The sequence below is a fragment of the Nyctibius grandis genome, chromosome 4, assembly GCF_013368605.1.
Source record: "Nyctibius grandis isolate bNycGra1 chromosome 4, bNycGra1.pri, whole genome shotgun sequence".
NCBI classification, from domain to species: Eukaryota; Metazoa; Chordata; class Aves; order Nyctibiiformes; family Nyctibiidae; genus Nyctibius; species Nyctibius grandis.
In genome coordinates, this window is record NC_090661.1 from 63,869,794 (window position 1) to 63,884,880 (window position 15,087).

Consider the following 15,087-nt stretch of genomic DNA (forward strand, 5'->3'; position numbering starts at 1 on the left):
TTGAAATTATAGATGTCTGTGATTTAAAGAATGTTTTTCTCCTTCGGTCTCCCACTATGTCCATTTGATTTTCCATTGCAGTGTTTGACTTTCACCAGGCAGTAGATGGGCTCCAGGAAGTGCAACGTCAAGCACAAGAAGGAAAAAAGTAAATATTTTCAGCACCTTAATTTCATGAAAAATTATGCAAATTTGAAAAATTGGTGTAATTTTGGAAAACAGAAATGCAATGTATCTCTAAAGAGCCTTGCTCATGTTACTAATTCTGTGACTCTGTTCTGCTCCTGCTTATGTTAGTGAACAAATTCTGAGGTATTACTGAAAAGGCAGGGTATGAATTCTTACATATTTCTATTTTCCAGTTCTCTGCAACATATAGAGACATTTTGAAATGCCTTCCAAATCCTTAAAACTCATTTCCATTAAAATGATATTTCCAATCCAATTTGATGTCAGGCTAGTGATGCTCTTTTGAATCAGGTCTGAAGTGTTGGTGTGATCTGGTTCCACACTTGTAATCATTTTTTGTATATTCTCTTATACTTCATGGAGATACTAGTTTGTGTTTTCATTTTTAATCTTACACTTTAGCACGGTATGTAACTATTCGTACTTCATTATTCTGGTTTCTGAAAGAACAAAGACTTATGTGAACACACTGTATTTTTCTCTCTCTTAGTCTATTAGTTTTTGATCCCATTGGACTATTTCAGCCCAGTTAACATACAAATAGAGACCTCAGAATTACTGTATATCTGATATGCACGTGAAATAGGCATGTGGGTAGAGAAACAGTTTCATTTTTATCCTCATCAAGGTAAAGGCCGCAGCAACAGTTCATAGGGACAGAGATGGTATGAATAATGCCAAAGCCGTAGGAACCAGTCTGATCACTCACAGAACTGGTTGTTGTTTGCAACTATAGACAGTGCTGCAACTGTGAAAATGTGAAAATGACATTTGTTTCCTATTGTTTGTGGTAAGGAATGTAGTAGTGCCACAGGATAGTATAGTAACTATTATTACTGTATAATATATATACACATAGTTTCAACTAAGCTTGTCTCAGCCAGACTCAAGGCTTAATGCTTTACTGCATACCATGAATGTTGGCAATATTTATGCAAATCCACTGAAGTCTGAAAGTTTCTGTATATTTGTTATTATAGAACTTCAGTCTTCTTTTTTATGTCTCACATCTTCTGCCCAGTATATGGTATATTGAAGAGCTTCAACAAAATGTCTTAGCATAAAGCATATTTTTGCATATATTTATACATGTTTGTTTTTTTTTTTTTATTTAGTATTGGCACAACAAAGAAAGGGATTGGACCAACATATTCTTCCAAAGCTGCACGAACAGGCCTTAGAATTTGTGACCTCCTTTCTGACTTTGATGAATTTTCTTCAAGGTACAACTAGTTTCATTTCTAAATATTATGTTAGAGTGATACATTTTGGCTGACACTTTTGCTTTTAAGGAGATGGTTTTTAAATATGTGTCTGAATTTTGTATATAAATTGTCCAGAAGGAGAAGAAAACAGGAAAGAATGTGTGTGTGTGTGTGTATTTTCTGCACTTCACCGAGTTTCTCGTAATTTGAAATGTAATGTTGTACACTGGAACATGCACTGGTTGAGGTATCGAAGTTCTGGGTATTTTCTCCCTATACCTCTCAGTATATACTGTGTATAATATAAGCTGAGGTTATATTGCCAAAGGTTGTATGAACAGTAACTCAAAGAGTATTCTTCATAGGTATGGTTTCAATATTTTACAGATTTAAAAATCTGGCACAACAATACAAGTCAATGTTTCCCACATTGGAAATAGATATAGAAGGACAACTGAAAAAGCTAAAGGTAAGGATTTAACACTTGTAATATATGTTCAGTTTCAAGGAAAGTATAGAAGAAAACAGTAATTTTTATTTTAATTAAAAAAAAGTAAAAATGAAGTGTACCAGAACTACTACTTATTAAACTAATTAATTAATGTAAATGAAAAATGCGTATGTTCATTATTATAAAACCTTTTAATAAGCAGTAGCTATGCTTTGTAATTGAATGTTCTCTTATTGTGGGCATTAAAATAAATTTTGTGGATGATTCAGTTCTCCTATAATGTTTTACTTTTTTGACATAAAATAACTGTTGTATTAAAATAGCCAAGAGAACGCAGGGGCGCACTTGCAGTTAGCAGTGACTGATGTAGTCTGTCTGACAGACTTCCATGTTTCCTGAAGAATTGTTAGTGGAAGCTGTGTTTCAAGATTCTGATATTACAAGACAAATGTCTTTTTATAAATAAGTTCAGAAGAGACAGTGGTAAAACATCTTCTTTCATGAATATGTAAGAAAAGAAGATGCAAAAAAAATCTCTTAAATTCCCCAAGTTTTGTCTGGTTCAGAGCTGACACCCTGCCTTTAAAGATATTTTTAAATATTTGTGAGTAGTGATATTTTTCTTTTGGTGCTAGCTCTGTTTCTGAGTCCCACTCTCAGTGTGTCTAGAATATACACACACTATATAAAGACTATATCAACAAAATGAGGTAGGTATACAACATCTCTGTAGTAGAAGTGGTACAGAAATTGCACCATTCTAATGCCTTAACAAGTCATGTTTTGTTACATGAGTGATTCAATACATTGATTTGTTTCCAATAGAATATAAGCTAATGGTTGTATTTTTCAAGTAGAACACAGTTACTGAAGCTGGTGTGTTAGGGTTATCTGTATGTTTCCTGTTTCAAAAGTGAACAGTGTTCCCTGCTTCCAGCCATTGTCTGGGGTAGCTGACGTTTCTACTCAAATTTGCAGGGATATGCTGAAAAAATAAGACCCATGGTTCGAGATGGAGTGTATTTTATGTATGAAGCTCTTCATGGCTCCCCGAAGAAGATTCTTGTTGAAGGAGCCAATGCAGCATTACTTGATATTGACTTTGGTAAGTTAAATTCTAAACTCAATTTAACTCCTAAGAGATTAGTTTTATTTTGCTTAGTTTTGTTTTGATTTGTGTTTATATCAGCTTTGCAAACAGCAGGAAAACAGAGAAACAAAATAGTCTTTCCTTTAATAGGAACAGATCTCCCAAAAGTGAAGCACAGTAAGCCAGAGATTGTATCATTAACAGGATTAAGTGCTTAGGGTTTAAGTATTGATTTTCACTGAAGTTTATTCCAGTGGAGTTGAAATTCCACTCCAGATATTCTTGTCTGTTTTACTTCCTAAATGTCTGTGCACATTGCCATGCATTCGAGGCAGCCATTGCAGTGCTGCTGAGCCAATTCCTCTGCAGTGAAGGGAGGATTAAACTGGTGCAGATAACCTGTAAGTCTAGCTTCTTCAGTTGGTCTCTGCTCGGGTCTTGTACCAAAAGTCTGATTAAACTGCTTAGGACTCCATAAAGGTGAAACGAAGAACTGGAGAGATGCTTCAATCTGGAGTCACAGTGTAGGGACCATGAATAACTTCTTAAGGCTTAGAAAATTTGCTGCATAGAGTCAGCTACTTGTGTAGAGCACTGGGAATGTCAGGCTGTGACCTTTACGCCAGGCTGTCTGTGGGTGTTGTGGAAATACTTTCTGTGGCACACAGTGAAAAAAGCTTTACACAGCAGCAGCATCCTGTAATTGATCCAGTGCCTGATGGAAGTAGTACTGAGATGCTTTTAAATATCTCCCTTGTGGGCAGTCCTCAGTGAAAGTCGCAAAGGATGAATGCAGAAAACCTTACGTGTTGGAACAGATTGTACATACTTGATACCTCCTTAAGTATAAGAAAGTAGTATATTTTCTTACTTGTCTGTGTGAACTTCTTGCTCACTAATAATAAGCTTATACAAATTGCCAGGCTAAATCAGGTATTTGAATGGAAAAAAATCCTTCATTTTGGGGTGTTTCTGTGGAGCTTTAGAAATCTAAATACATATTATTCACTACAAGAGGAAGCAATTTGGGGAAGAACAGCTTAATTTGTTCTCTTAAAAGAAAAATGGGGACATGTAATAAGAAGAATTTGCCTGCTCTTTGGCTGCTATTTCAGTTTAGTTTTAAAGCCAAACGTACAGGTGAAAGTCTTTCAACTCATAAAGGAAAATCAGTCTTTGTTTCTTGTCATTGCTGAAACAGGGTTGTGCTGTTGTGTTTTTCTGACAGGCACGTATCCTTTCGTGACTTCATCGAACTGCACCGTAGGTGGTGTCTGCACCGGGCTTGGTGTTCCTCCCCAGCATGTTGGTGACGTGTATGGTGTGGTGAAGGCGTATACTACTCGGGTGGGAATTGGAGCCTTCCCCACTGAGCAGATTAATGTAGGTTTAATATTACAAAATGCCATATAAACAGTTGCTAAAACTAAGGTCAACGGAATGGGGTAAGGGTATACCAGCGATAGGTAATCACCATAATAATAATGCCAAGCAATCACACTAATCAAGAAAGGAGAACTACATTATAAACTTACGATATTTTTCTTCAGAGGAGAGAAACAGAGTGTGATGATGTTATTTTGCAGTGACCACACTTCTGTTGTAACGAACGATGTGAAAACAGATTTCGTCATTTTATGTAATACCGTTAGATGCATTTCAGTGGCGAGAGTTTGTTGTAGACTGGAACTGTCGGTGCATCACAGGAAAGCTTAAATTACAAGACAGAACTTCTGTGCTTAACAGCCTGTGTTCTGTGTGCTTTGTAGAATATATGTGGTGTGTGCATCAGCCGGCCATGCACAAATTGATCAATAAAAAGAAGGGGAGAGATTTTGATTCTTTTAAACTGTCTATTGTATTTTCATTATCAAGAAACTAGACAGCTCAGGGTATGGATTATGAGCTATGCACACAGCAATCTCTAGGTCAGTGATACGAATCTAATTTAAGGATTTAGTCACTAAAATCCTTTCTCGAATGGCTCAAATGAATTGGTGATATCCTTTAGTTTTATGAATCATGAGTGTAAAGTTTCTTTCTTCTTAATTTTTAACACGTTATAAACGCTGCCATCCCGAAGGGAACAGTCAGCAATCTTGTACTGTGGTAGAACCTAAGAGCCCCAGGCATGGTCAAGGAGTCTGTTGACCTCGACATTGTACAAGCATTGATCTTGTCCCAAGCATTTCCAATCTTGCCCCCAAAAAACAATAGATGCCAAAAGACCAGATGAAGAAAGAAAACGCAAACAAAATGAAAAACAGGGCTGAATTGTCAAGGAAATCTTCCTGTCGGATGAAGAAGGAAGAAAAGTGTCTCCTAGAACATGAAATAGTCATATTAAATAAGTATTTTGGAAATGCTAGTGATTGAAATACAAAAATCCTGTGGATAAGGGGCTTTATTCTCCACCTTAGTCCCCTCCTAATAAAACAACTATTTTTTTCTTTTTTTTTTTTTGCTACAAAAAAGCCTTGGAATTGAACAACTATATTTTTCTTGCTATTTGTCTCCATTTGTTTAGATTTTGTTTTCCTGGTATTTTTCAGTGAAATACCATCAGCTTTCTTTCTATCTTCTTTTAGGAAACTGGAGATCTTTTACAGTCCCGTGGCCACGAATGGGGAGTAACTACAGGCAGAAAGAGACGCTGTGGCTGGTTAGATCTTGTCATTTTGAAATATGCTCATATGATCAACGGATTCACTGCGTAAGCATCACAGATTTTGCGCTACATTTGGAAGTGATAATTTTGTGCTTCGCAGAATAAATATGTAGGTAACATTAATATAAGTCCAGTAAAGTGTTACGTTTTAAGCAATAAAATAATTCACAATGGGCAACTGAGAATTGTCTTAATGCTAATAATGATCTAATTCCTTTGACTTTTTTCTTCCAAATCGAGTGATTTTATAATATCATAGCAGTGATTTTTTTTTTTTTAATATGTTTTCACTTTGCTTACATGAGATGGCCAGTGTAGACTGGATCAATATATCAGTTTTCTAACAGTTTGCTCTAGTGTTCTTGATCCAGTGCTTTCATACTCACTTATGTCGTGATCTAAAGCCTGCTGGTTTTGAGCTTTTGTTGACTCTAGTGGATCATACTTGTAGGACCAATTCTGCATCATTTGGAACCACTGCCCCTTGAAGTGAAATACGGGGGATGACACAAAGTATACAGCAACTGGCACAACTTTCATTCCACTCCCGACAGGCGCGTTTATTTACAAAGATGTAGCCTAATATTGTATTATAAATTCTGCTTTTAATGAGCTTTTATTTTCTTTGGGACTGAGTGATTTACTTGGTTGATAAATTATTTTATAATTCAAAATATGTACTAAATTTACATTTTAAAGGAAAGAAGTGGCTGTTTAAAGGAATTGTTCAAGACCATAATGCCATCAAACTAGCTTATATCTAATGCTAAAATGCTAGTAGCTATCACAAGCCATTAATTTGTAACTAATAACCAATCTGTGTTTTCAGAAAAAGTTGCAAAAGTTTCATTACAGTTTTGTCCATATAAAGTATAGACTTACTCATGCGTTCAGGCAAACTTGTTCATATATGCAAAAAAATGACCCCAGGCGTTTTAATATCTTATAAATTGAGACTTAATATTGTTTATGCTACTAATGTTACAAAGGAACAATGATCTTTGTTCATTAATTTATTGGAAGGGTTCTCTAAATATTTTTTTAACTTAGATTTATATTTTGCTTTAACTTACACAGCTCTAGTTTATGTGGAAATAGTATTAGGAAGGCGTTATATTTCCTTCCATTTCAGTTCTATACAATTACTGCATTTCTATCAACAAAAGTATGTCATCTCTGGTAACTGTGACAGTTAAAAAACATGGGGAGATAAAAACTTTTAAAAAGTTGAAGATCTGGCTCTATGCTGCTTCTTTCCCTAAAGGTCTTTTAATTTAATCATTGCATTTATCATATACTTACTGAGCACACAGTCTATTATGCACATACCTCTCTAAATCCTTAGCTACTCATATTTTCACTAAGCAAGGTCTGGCATATTGTTTCTAGAGAATTTGACTAGTTTTAAAATGCATTTTTATTCTGATCAGTGAACACTACGGTGTCTTCTTGAGGTCCCATTCTTGTGTTACGGTGTGTTCACTCAAAAGATGAAAAATGTTCATTAAACAGACAACCCTGCTAGCACAGCCCAGGCACTGACAGTCAGGCTGGGATCTTTCATACTGAACTGTATACGTGATTTTAGTAGCCATTTTATGCTCGTGAAGTCTGATTTAAAGGTGTAATTTAGTACATAAGTCTGTCTTACGGTTGTTGTGAATCAGTAGGGTTAACAGAAATAATCGCTAGTAGTGGCGTAAAGTGATGTGCCATCATACACACCCACACCAAGTCCAGCAGGTGCCACTTTACGCAGCCAGCTTGCGTTTTCATGTGCTGAACTGAACACCGTGCACCTGTATGAGCAGCCAAGCATTTGGAAATGCGTCCTAGTGACTCAGTCATGTATTCATCTAAGGGGCGTGAATTCAATTAACAATATTCATAGTTTAATATCTTTGTGTATTTCTGCTTGCTGGGTTGCCTGAGCTGGGATTTGTGAATGCAAAACTAGAAAGAAAAAAAACAGACAGGTGGAAAGTATTAAAGAGGAGAGATTCATCATGTGTGTAACTCTAACCGATGTTTTTCTGTGCAGTTTGGCATTAACAAAACTGGATATTCTTGATGTCCTTGATGAGATTAAAATTGGTGTTGCTTACAAATTGGGTGGAAAAAGAATTCCATATTTTCCAGGTATGTTATTAAATATCTGTGTTCATTTTTCTCTTCCCTGCCTGTTAAGTCATACCTGTTGGGAAAGGCTGTTTGCTTTTTAAAATCAGGCTTGATTTCTTTTTTGCTAGATGTCCTGTAGAAATTTGCAGAACTGTGGTACCAGTATAAAGACTACTGTATCAGTATATTAGCATTTTCTAGTCACGTTGCATCTGTATGTAGGATGACAAGAAGTTCAGAGCAAATAAAATCTTGTGTTAGGGCCTCTGTGTCCTGTCCCATTAGATATTTTTATTGACAGCAACAAGGGGTCTGAAAGTCAGGAAGATTCGAGACAGTGACTGTATCATTGGCAATAGCCTTTAGTGAAGTAAAGTAAAAATAAAATCTGTGCTTAAGCTGTGCAAAAATGAGGTGGATACAAGCAGAATAAAGCTGCTTATGGACTGCCATCATATAACTGATTGAGAGCAACAACATTGTGGTTAATAAAAATATACATTGCCACATGAATATGCTTCATGTTGAAACTTTTCAGATGTAATAATACATAATTTTCGTACATTAATGATGTTTTCAAGATACCTGTAACAGTGTCTGCCAAGATGAGGGGTTTGTTCTGTTGAGAGGGGGGATTCTGGAGGCATGGGGAGGGCTGGCAGCAGCCAGCTTTCCCACCGCTGATGGTAGTTCCTGGCTGTGCACAGTAGCAGAGTGAGAATTCCAGTGGGGATTGGCTTGCAGATATCTAAGTTTTTAGCAAGCCTGATTTAACCCTGTTCCATGAAGGTAAAAATTTTTGAGAAAGTTGTGCCTTGTCTACAGGAGGACTTCTATTATGTGCAAATCTGAACCAAAAAGTGTAACTGCTGTAAACTTCAAATACCTTGTTTACTTAAAAATGCTGCTGTAGTATTCTGACAGCATAGAGCGCATACTAAGGTTTTGACAAGAGGAAACGGGATTACTGGTTCCTCTTGAATCAGAGCTATCTTCCTAAGCAACAGAAATTAATCTAAATTGAGATTAAATGAATTAACCAACCAGTAGAAATACTGGGGTTTTTTTATTTATCACATTTTAAATGTTGTCAAAGGACTTTGTTGGTCAAGAACCATAGGTGTGTTCATTTAAGGTGGAGCAGCTAAAATCAACTGCGATAAAAATTGTTCTCCCACAGCTAATCAGGAGATACTACAGAAGGTGGAAGTAGAGTATGAAACAATGCCTGGGTGGAAGACTGACACAACTGGTGCACGAAAATGGGAGGACCTCCCACCCAAGGCCCAGAATTACATCCGCTGTGTGGAGAACCACGTTGGAGTGCCAGGTAAATCTTTCTATATGAGGATGCCACAGCAGACAGGAACACCTCTGTAAAAGTGCTCAATTCGTTAGTCAGGGAGTGGCTTGATTTGGGCAGGAGGCAATGGAACTACCTGTGATTGGGCTGATGATGGTAAATGATAGTTTGCTAAGAAGCAGCAAAGGGTGGTGTTCTGCAGGCAGGTCTGTAGTGTTGCAGAGAGCTCCAGGATGCTGCTGACAAAGATTTAACACGTTTATCTTTCCTCTGGTATTGTTCTTGGCAAACTGCTGCCTTCTGTCAGTGAAAACTTATGCTTCAGTACATAGTTAGTCTAATGTCCTCCCTTTATTAATCTCTTCCTTTCACTTCACTTCATGCACTGCATCCCTGTTTGAACATAGACTTCTCTTTTTTTTTTCCTTCTTTTTTCCTCTCTTCCATACTTACCCATATAAGGAGATGTGTTGCATAATGGATACAAGATTGTTTAGCCCAATTCTGCCCCTTTGGGAAAACGAGAATCTTAACATGATCAGTCTCCAAAGCTTAAGCAATCCAGTTTTTTTCAAATCTAATGGCTAGAGCTCTAGAGGTGCCAAGAGCTAGGTGTGGCTTGAATGGTGGAGTTTGAAAGGGAATTTCCACAGTAGCAAACTTGGAAAGCTGGCGTGTGTGCTTTTGTTTTTCCATAAAGCACGTCAGAGGTCACATTTGGGGAGTGTGAGCTAGTTGCAACTGTGCAAATTCCAGTATTGTTCATGGATTAGGAAGCATCTGACAGCAGAGCCTGAAACGGGGTGGATGGCTTGTGTGTGGTCACAGACACAAGTGTGGGTGAAGGGATATGTAAATAAAGCTCCCCTTACTTTATTTCTCTGGTTCTTAGTATGAAGGCAGGGTGCCTTGGTGGGTTTGATAGCTAAAGGAGACCTACCTACAGTCAGTTCAATAGTATCCATGGACGATAAAAACTGTAGTGGAACAATTATAGTATGGTATTTGGGGTGGCTGCTCACACTGGATGATGTTTTTAATTGCAGCCTTACATTTAACAATGTTATAGCATGTGTGCATCACTGTCTCTTGGTCCACATCAAGAAGACTTCACAGTCTGGCAGAGCTCTCCTTTCTTCTCAGGGATTGAGCTAGATATCCTATCACACAAGACAGTGACAGTTAAACCTGAAACAAATGTACTTGACCTTCTGTTAGGCCTTCCTTCCATCTGCAGTGCTTTGCGTTTATGGTATAATTATTTCATGCTTTCAGACTTCGGTGTATTGCACTTTTAGCCTGGTAACGCAGCAGGAGTAAAGTGATTTTGGACAGTAAAACCTGCTAGCATTGTGTTTCAGCACAAAGTTGGCCGGTTTGTAGTGAAGTGTGATGAAAGGTGAAAACTGTTTCAATTCATTGATTATAATATTTACTCACAGTAATTGTTCTAATAGATCTGTTTTCTTCCCTAGTTAAATGGGTTGGAGTTGGAAAATCAAGAGAGTCGATGATCCAGCTATTCTAAACAAATGAAGAACTTCAGTGATGAGAAGCACAGTTTAGCGTTCATCTGTTCCTTACTGCTTCCTCTTTAAATGGAGATGCTATTGAAAACGAACATGTTCTTCTAGGAATGGAATAGAAACAAAACATCACAGAATCACAGAATCACACTCTGTATTGTAACATTTTATTTAGGTTCTCAGTAAATTCAGTATAAAATCTCCTTGGTGGCCATCATAAAAAAAAAAAAAATCCAAAAACTATTCTTAACAAAATAAGGAAAAAATATTTTTTTAAATTTGAGCCATGTTACTATTTGAAATATTTTACATCCATATAGAGTTATTTCTTCTTGCTGAAACCAGTATTAAGTCTTTTCTAGTAGTTACTGGGTAACTTTAGAATTGTGAAGCTTCGATTTGTTCTTCAACTTCAAATGTTAAACTGTCTATGTATCTGGGTTGGCAGTAATAAGACAGATGCCATGTACTTAAATTGGTTGGATTATACAGATTTTCAGTTTCTGAAATACAGTGAAGTTAGGTATTTTTGACTGCACAAAGCAAAGCAAACACAGTTATCTCTAATTTTTATATAATGATTTTTTAATAGCCCATTAAAATGAATGGAGAGCAGCTACAGTATTTTTATCACAGAGCCTATTCTTGTAACTGAGATAACATCTGCAGAGGGGCCAAACTGGAGAAAGTTGACCTGTCTAATAATTCTTTCAACTGTCCTGTGCACTAACAGAATCCCCGTGGAGACTGGCAGATGTGCAGTCGGGAAGGAGTGAGTGAAGGTGGAAGGAAGAGAGTCCTCAGGGTACAAAACACACAGGGAGAGCGGAGCCCAGACAGCACGCTGTGTTTTCTCAGTGAACCTGAGACATTTCTTCCTGCTGACGCAGAGGTTGTAATTTCTAAAGTTTTACTGTTGTTATGTGTTGAGGAACTTGGGACTTGTGGCTCTGTAAGACACACTCGCTTCCACAGCTCCTAGGTTTCCAAGAATAAATCAATGCATGACTTAATGATGACTGCTGCAGTATTTACACCCCTCACACATTTTGACCTCCCTCAGCAAAATGTAATGCCTATTTATAGAAGGGGATGACATGTGGCAGCCAGGGTTGGGACATGCAGAAGCCGTGGAGAGGTCCCAGAATCTTCAAGAATACACTTGGATTTCTTTGTGGATCTTCTAATTTATAATGGCTATACTTCAAGAGCTCTCAAAAAAAAAGGCCTGCTTCTTGTAGAGGAAAAAGAATATGCTAGAAACGGAGTTATTCCCTAACTGTGGAATTTTCCAAGTAAATTTTCCTTTTCTATATATGTCTCAGAGAGCTATAACAATACTTTTTGTATTGTTCCCAGGGGCTGTGGAAATGGCATCACAACCCCAGTAATGCCATTATGTAGCGTGTGAAAAAATCCCTTGTCTGAGATGGTAACTCCAAGGATACAAAATGATGACATTCTTTGCATCAGAGATGGGGAAAAAGAAAAACCTATCTGGAGTATCTTGTGTCATACTCATCTCCTTTGTCTTTTCTTGCTCAATATTAAACAACAGTTAATGTTCAAACCCATTTGTGTCAAGAAGCAATTACAAAAGTACCAGTACAAGCACACAGCAAGCACTAAATTTAACTGTTTACGGATATATTGCTGCTTGTAGGGCAGAATTCTTACACCCTCCGGCTGCAGTGCAGTCTCTTCATACCCCAGTTCACAGACTGTGGCTTTATGCCACAATCAAATACTTTTTATCTCTTGGGGAAAAAAAAAAAAAAAAAGAGCCCAAAGCCGTGAATCCTTAATTCAGCTACAACTCCTTTGTCAACCTGTGACAAGTTGTTTAATCTCCTTGCTACTGTTTTGTGATCTGTAAAATGGCAATTAGGAATACTGCCTCACCTCTTCTAAACTGTTTTTTGGAGGTTGGTGGGTTGAGCCCTGCAGTCCTTGCTCTGACATCGATGAGGAAGCTCTCGCCGTTGACTTTATGGGTGTTCTAATGAGAGAGCAATGAGATTTCTGACCTTATTTAATGTTTGCAAAGCACTTCTGAAAGGTGCTTGGTAAGTGCTAAGTATTACAAGCACTATGAAATGTGCCTCATTTATATGAGGCCATTTAAGCATAAAGATGCTTGGAGATACAGTAATTAAGTTTTGTTTTCGCAGGGTTTAACCTTGTGACATTTGCCTACTGGATGATGTAGACCTGTTCCTTTTCTTGGCCTTGTCTTCATCAGTGCATTTGTGTTAGGAGGTTGCCGCTATATTTAAGCTTTGGTTGATTCCTAGGCAAAGTCCACGATGACTAACAAGCCACTCGGTGTGCTGAACAACTGGATTAAATGATCAACTATAAAGGAAGTATTTGGCATATTGAAAAAATTCGGTTTGTAGTTTAATTTTCACAGGATTACTTTCTGCTGTTCGCCTAATCATTTTATTTTCCATTAAGTAATTTTTCCCTTAAGGCTCTGTTAGATCCACATTGCCTGTCTTTGCATTCAAGGATTCATCAGAAACCCAGTGATGTTGTCAGTAGGCGTGATGTAATAGGCAATTATCCTGTGACTTACTCTGTTACCATAAAAATAATATCATGCATTTCATTTCATTTCATAGCATGGATTTTTTAAAATGAAAATTCTACTCCTGTTGAATTTCATATGTGTTGTCATTGAGTTAAATGTGAATAAGTTCAGGCTTGTATCGAAAAGCTCTTTAATCTACTGAGTGACACAATGCTTAATAAGAACATTTTTGTGTAAATTTGCTTTCATTTTGGCTGTTTCCCTTGTGTATTATTTTGTATTGTTTGGAATTACATTTTAATAACAGTCACTGTGAGGAATTTAATTTCTTCTTTCTCCCCAGCCAAATGCAATAAAACTGGTTGATGCATCACCCTGTTAGGTATCTGTATGGAAGGATAAGGGTAAACGTCTACCAAAATGGCATAATTTGTGGTAAAGATTATAGTTTTTTAAAAGTAGCAATTACCGATTCACTCATGCACATTAATGTATTTGACATGTTTTCTCACACTTACCCTTACACATGGCCTTCCTAGTCAGGTGTATGCTTCCTAACACACGCAGCATAGAATTTTGGAGCTTTAGTAATTTTTAATTTGGCTATATAGGGTCTTACAGTTCTGGCATAACGCACCTCATAAAAGGAAAGAAAATTAAGCGTGTCCATAGTAATGTGCAAACTGTACTTACACCTTGTGCAGATTTTTTTCAGATGAATTTTGGATCCACACCTGTTTATTTTGTCCTGAAAGACATATTAAAACCGATTTAAAGTAATAGTGCTTGGTCTCTATTTCTCTCTTTTTTTTAACACAATACACTTCATACGAAAACCTGGTTCAATATTTCGTGGATTTTAAAAACTAACTAGCAGCATTACTGAATGAATGGATATTTTCTTTCAATCTGCAGATTCTCAGTGTTTGGCCTTTTTTTTACATATTCTGTAAACTTTTTTACACTTTCCCATTAACAAACTGAGCAGGGGTCCACCTTTATCACTGGGGATTCGGCTTGTCTGAGTGAACAATGGTTTTATGAAGGAAAAGAAACATTTTCTAATTGGCGCAAAAATGTTCCTGCCGTACCAGCTGGCTTGGAGCAATTGATGTGAACTCCATATAGCTCTTTATCAACAGCACTGTGCAAGAAAAGAATGGTAGATATTTACTCAGATGGCATAATTACCACCTCTAAAATGTGGGAGGGCTGCAGACAAGTACTGTTAGGGCTTTCAGGAGCCTTTATAGAAATCACTCTTGTCTTCATCCATTTTAGAAGAAGTCTGGAGCAGCAGGTGAGTCGCCTGTCCAGTAAATGACTGCAGGTTAGTACACAGTTTGGGGCAGTGTCTGAGAGCTGTGTGAGAAATGCTTTGTTAACTTACTAACCTAGGTTTCTTCATTAGCTTCATTCAGTAACGTATATTAACTTATGTTTCTTCACTTCCTTTGCATCAGTTATATATATAAATTCACGTAGAATTGTCTTTGGTAGCTGAAGCATCTGAAGCAGGTTCATCGAACTGTGACACTGGCATTGCCCAATGCAAAAAAAAAGACCCCAAAACTGAGGGGGTCTGTGCTGAAATTACCCACCGGGAAAACACTCTGGTTTGCGTTACTGGTCCATCTGTTGTCTGTCAGCTGAAAAGCCAAGTCCTAAGATTGGGAGGAAGGAAAGAAGACAGCCTGGTAAAAATGGTGCCAATGTGACCATCCTGCCTTTGTGGAGCTGCAATTAATAGATGGCTTTCCTGTCCCTACCCTCTTCTAGTAATACTTTACATGGCAACAAGCTCTAGCCCACTCCTTGTTCCTTGTGGAAGGGGCCCAGCTTCCCTTACAGTAACGTTTCATATCAGAGAGCTGGTTTCAAGTGCTGGATGTTTGCAAAAAGGATGAGGTGACATCTCTCTTTTAACTAGGCATCAGGCAAGAAAGAAAATACAGCTCCAACCATCTTCTATTTAGAAGAGGTCCCGGTTTGTGGGGTAGG

At 37.4% G+C, this 15,087-nt stretch overlaps 1 protein-coding gene across 1 annotated transcript in view; it reads left to right on the forward strand.

Moving 5' to 3' along the window:
• Nucleotides 1-13,866, forward strand: part of ADSS1 (adenylosuccinate synthase 1) — a 31,101-nt gene extending 17,235 nt beyond the window's left edge. The window contains exons 5-13 of the mRNA XM_068397548.1: nt 82-148; nt 1,305-1,412; nt 1,782-1,863; nt 2,824-2,950; nt 4,164-4,318; nt 5,524-5,648; nt 7,645-7,742; nt 8,905-9,054; nt 10,503-13,866. Of these exons, the coding sequence (XP_068253649.1) occupies nt 82-148; nt 1,305-1,412; nt 1,782-1,863; nt 2,824-2,950; nt 4,164-4,318; nt 5,524-5,648; nt 7,645-7,742; nt 8,905-9,054; nt 10,503-10,555 (965 nt within the window). The 3' untranslated portion in view covers nt 10,556-13,866. The remainder of the gene's footprint in view (nt 1-81; nt 149-1,304; nt 1,413-1,781; nt 1,864-2,823; nt 2,951-4,163; nt 4,319-5,523; nt 5,649-7,644; nt 7,743-8,904; nt 9,055-10,502) is intronic.
• The last annotated feature ends 1,221 nt before the right edge of the window (nt 13,867-15,087 follow it).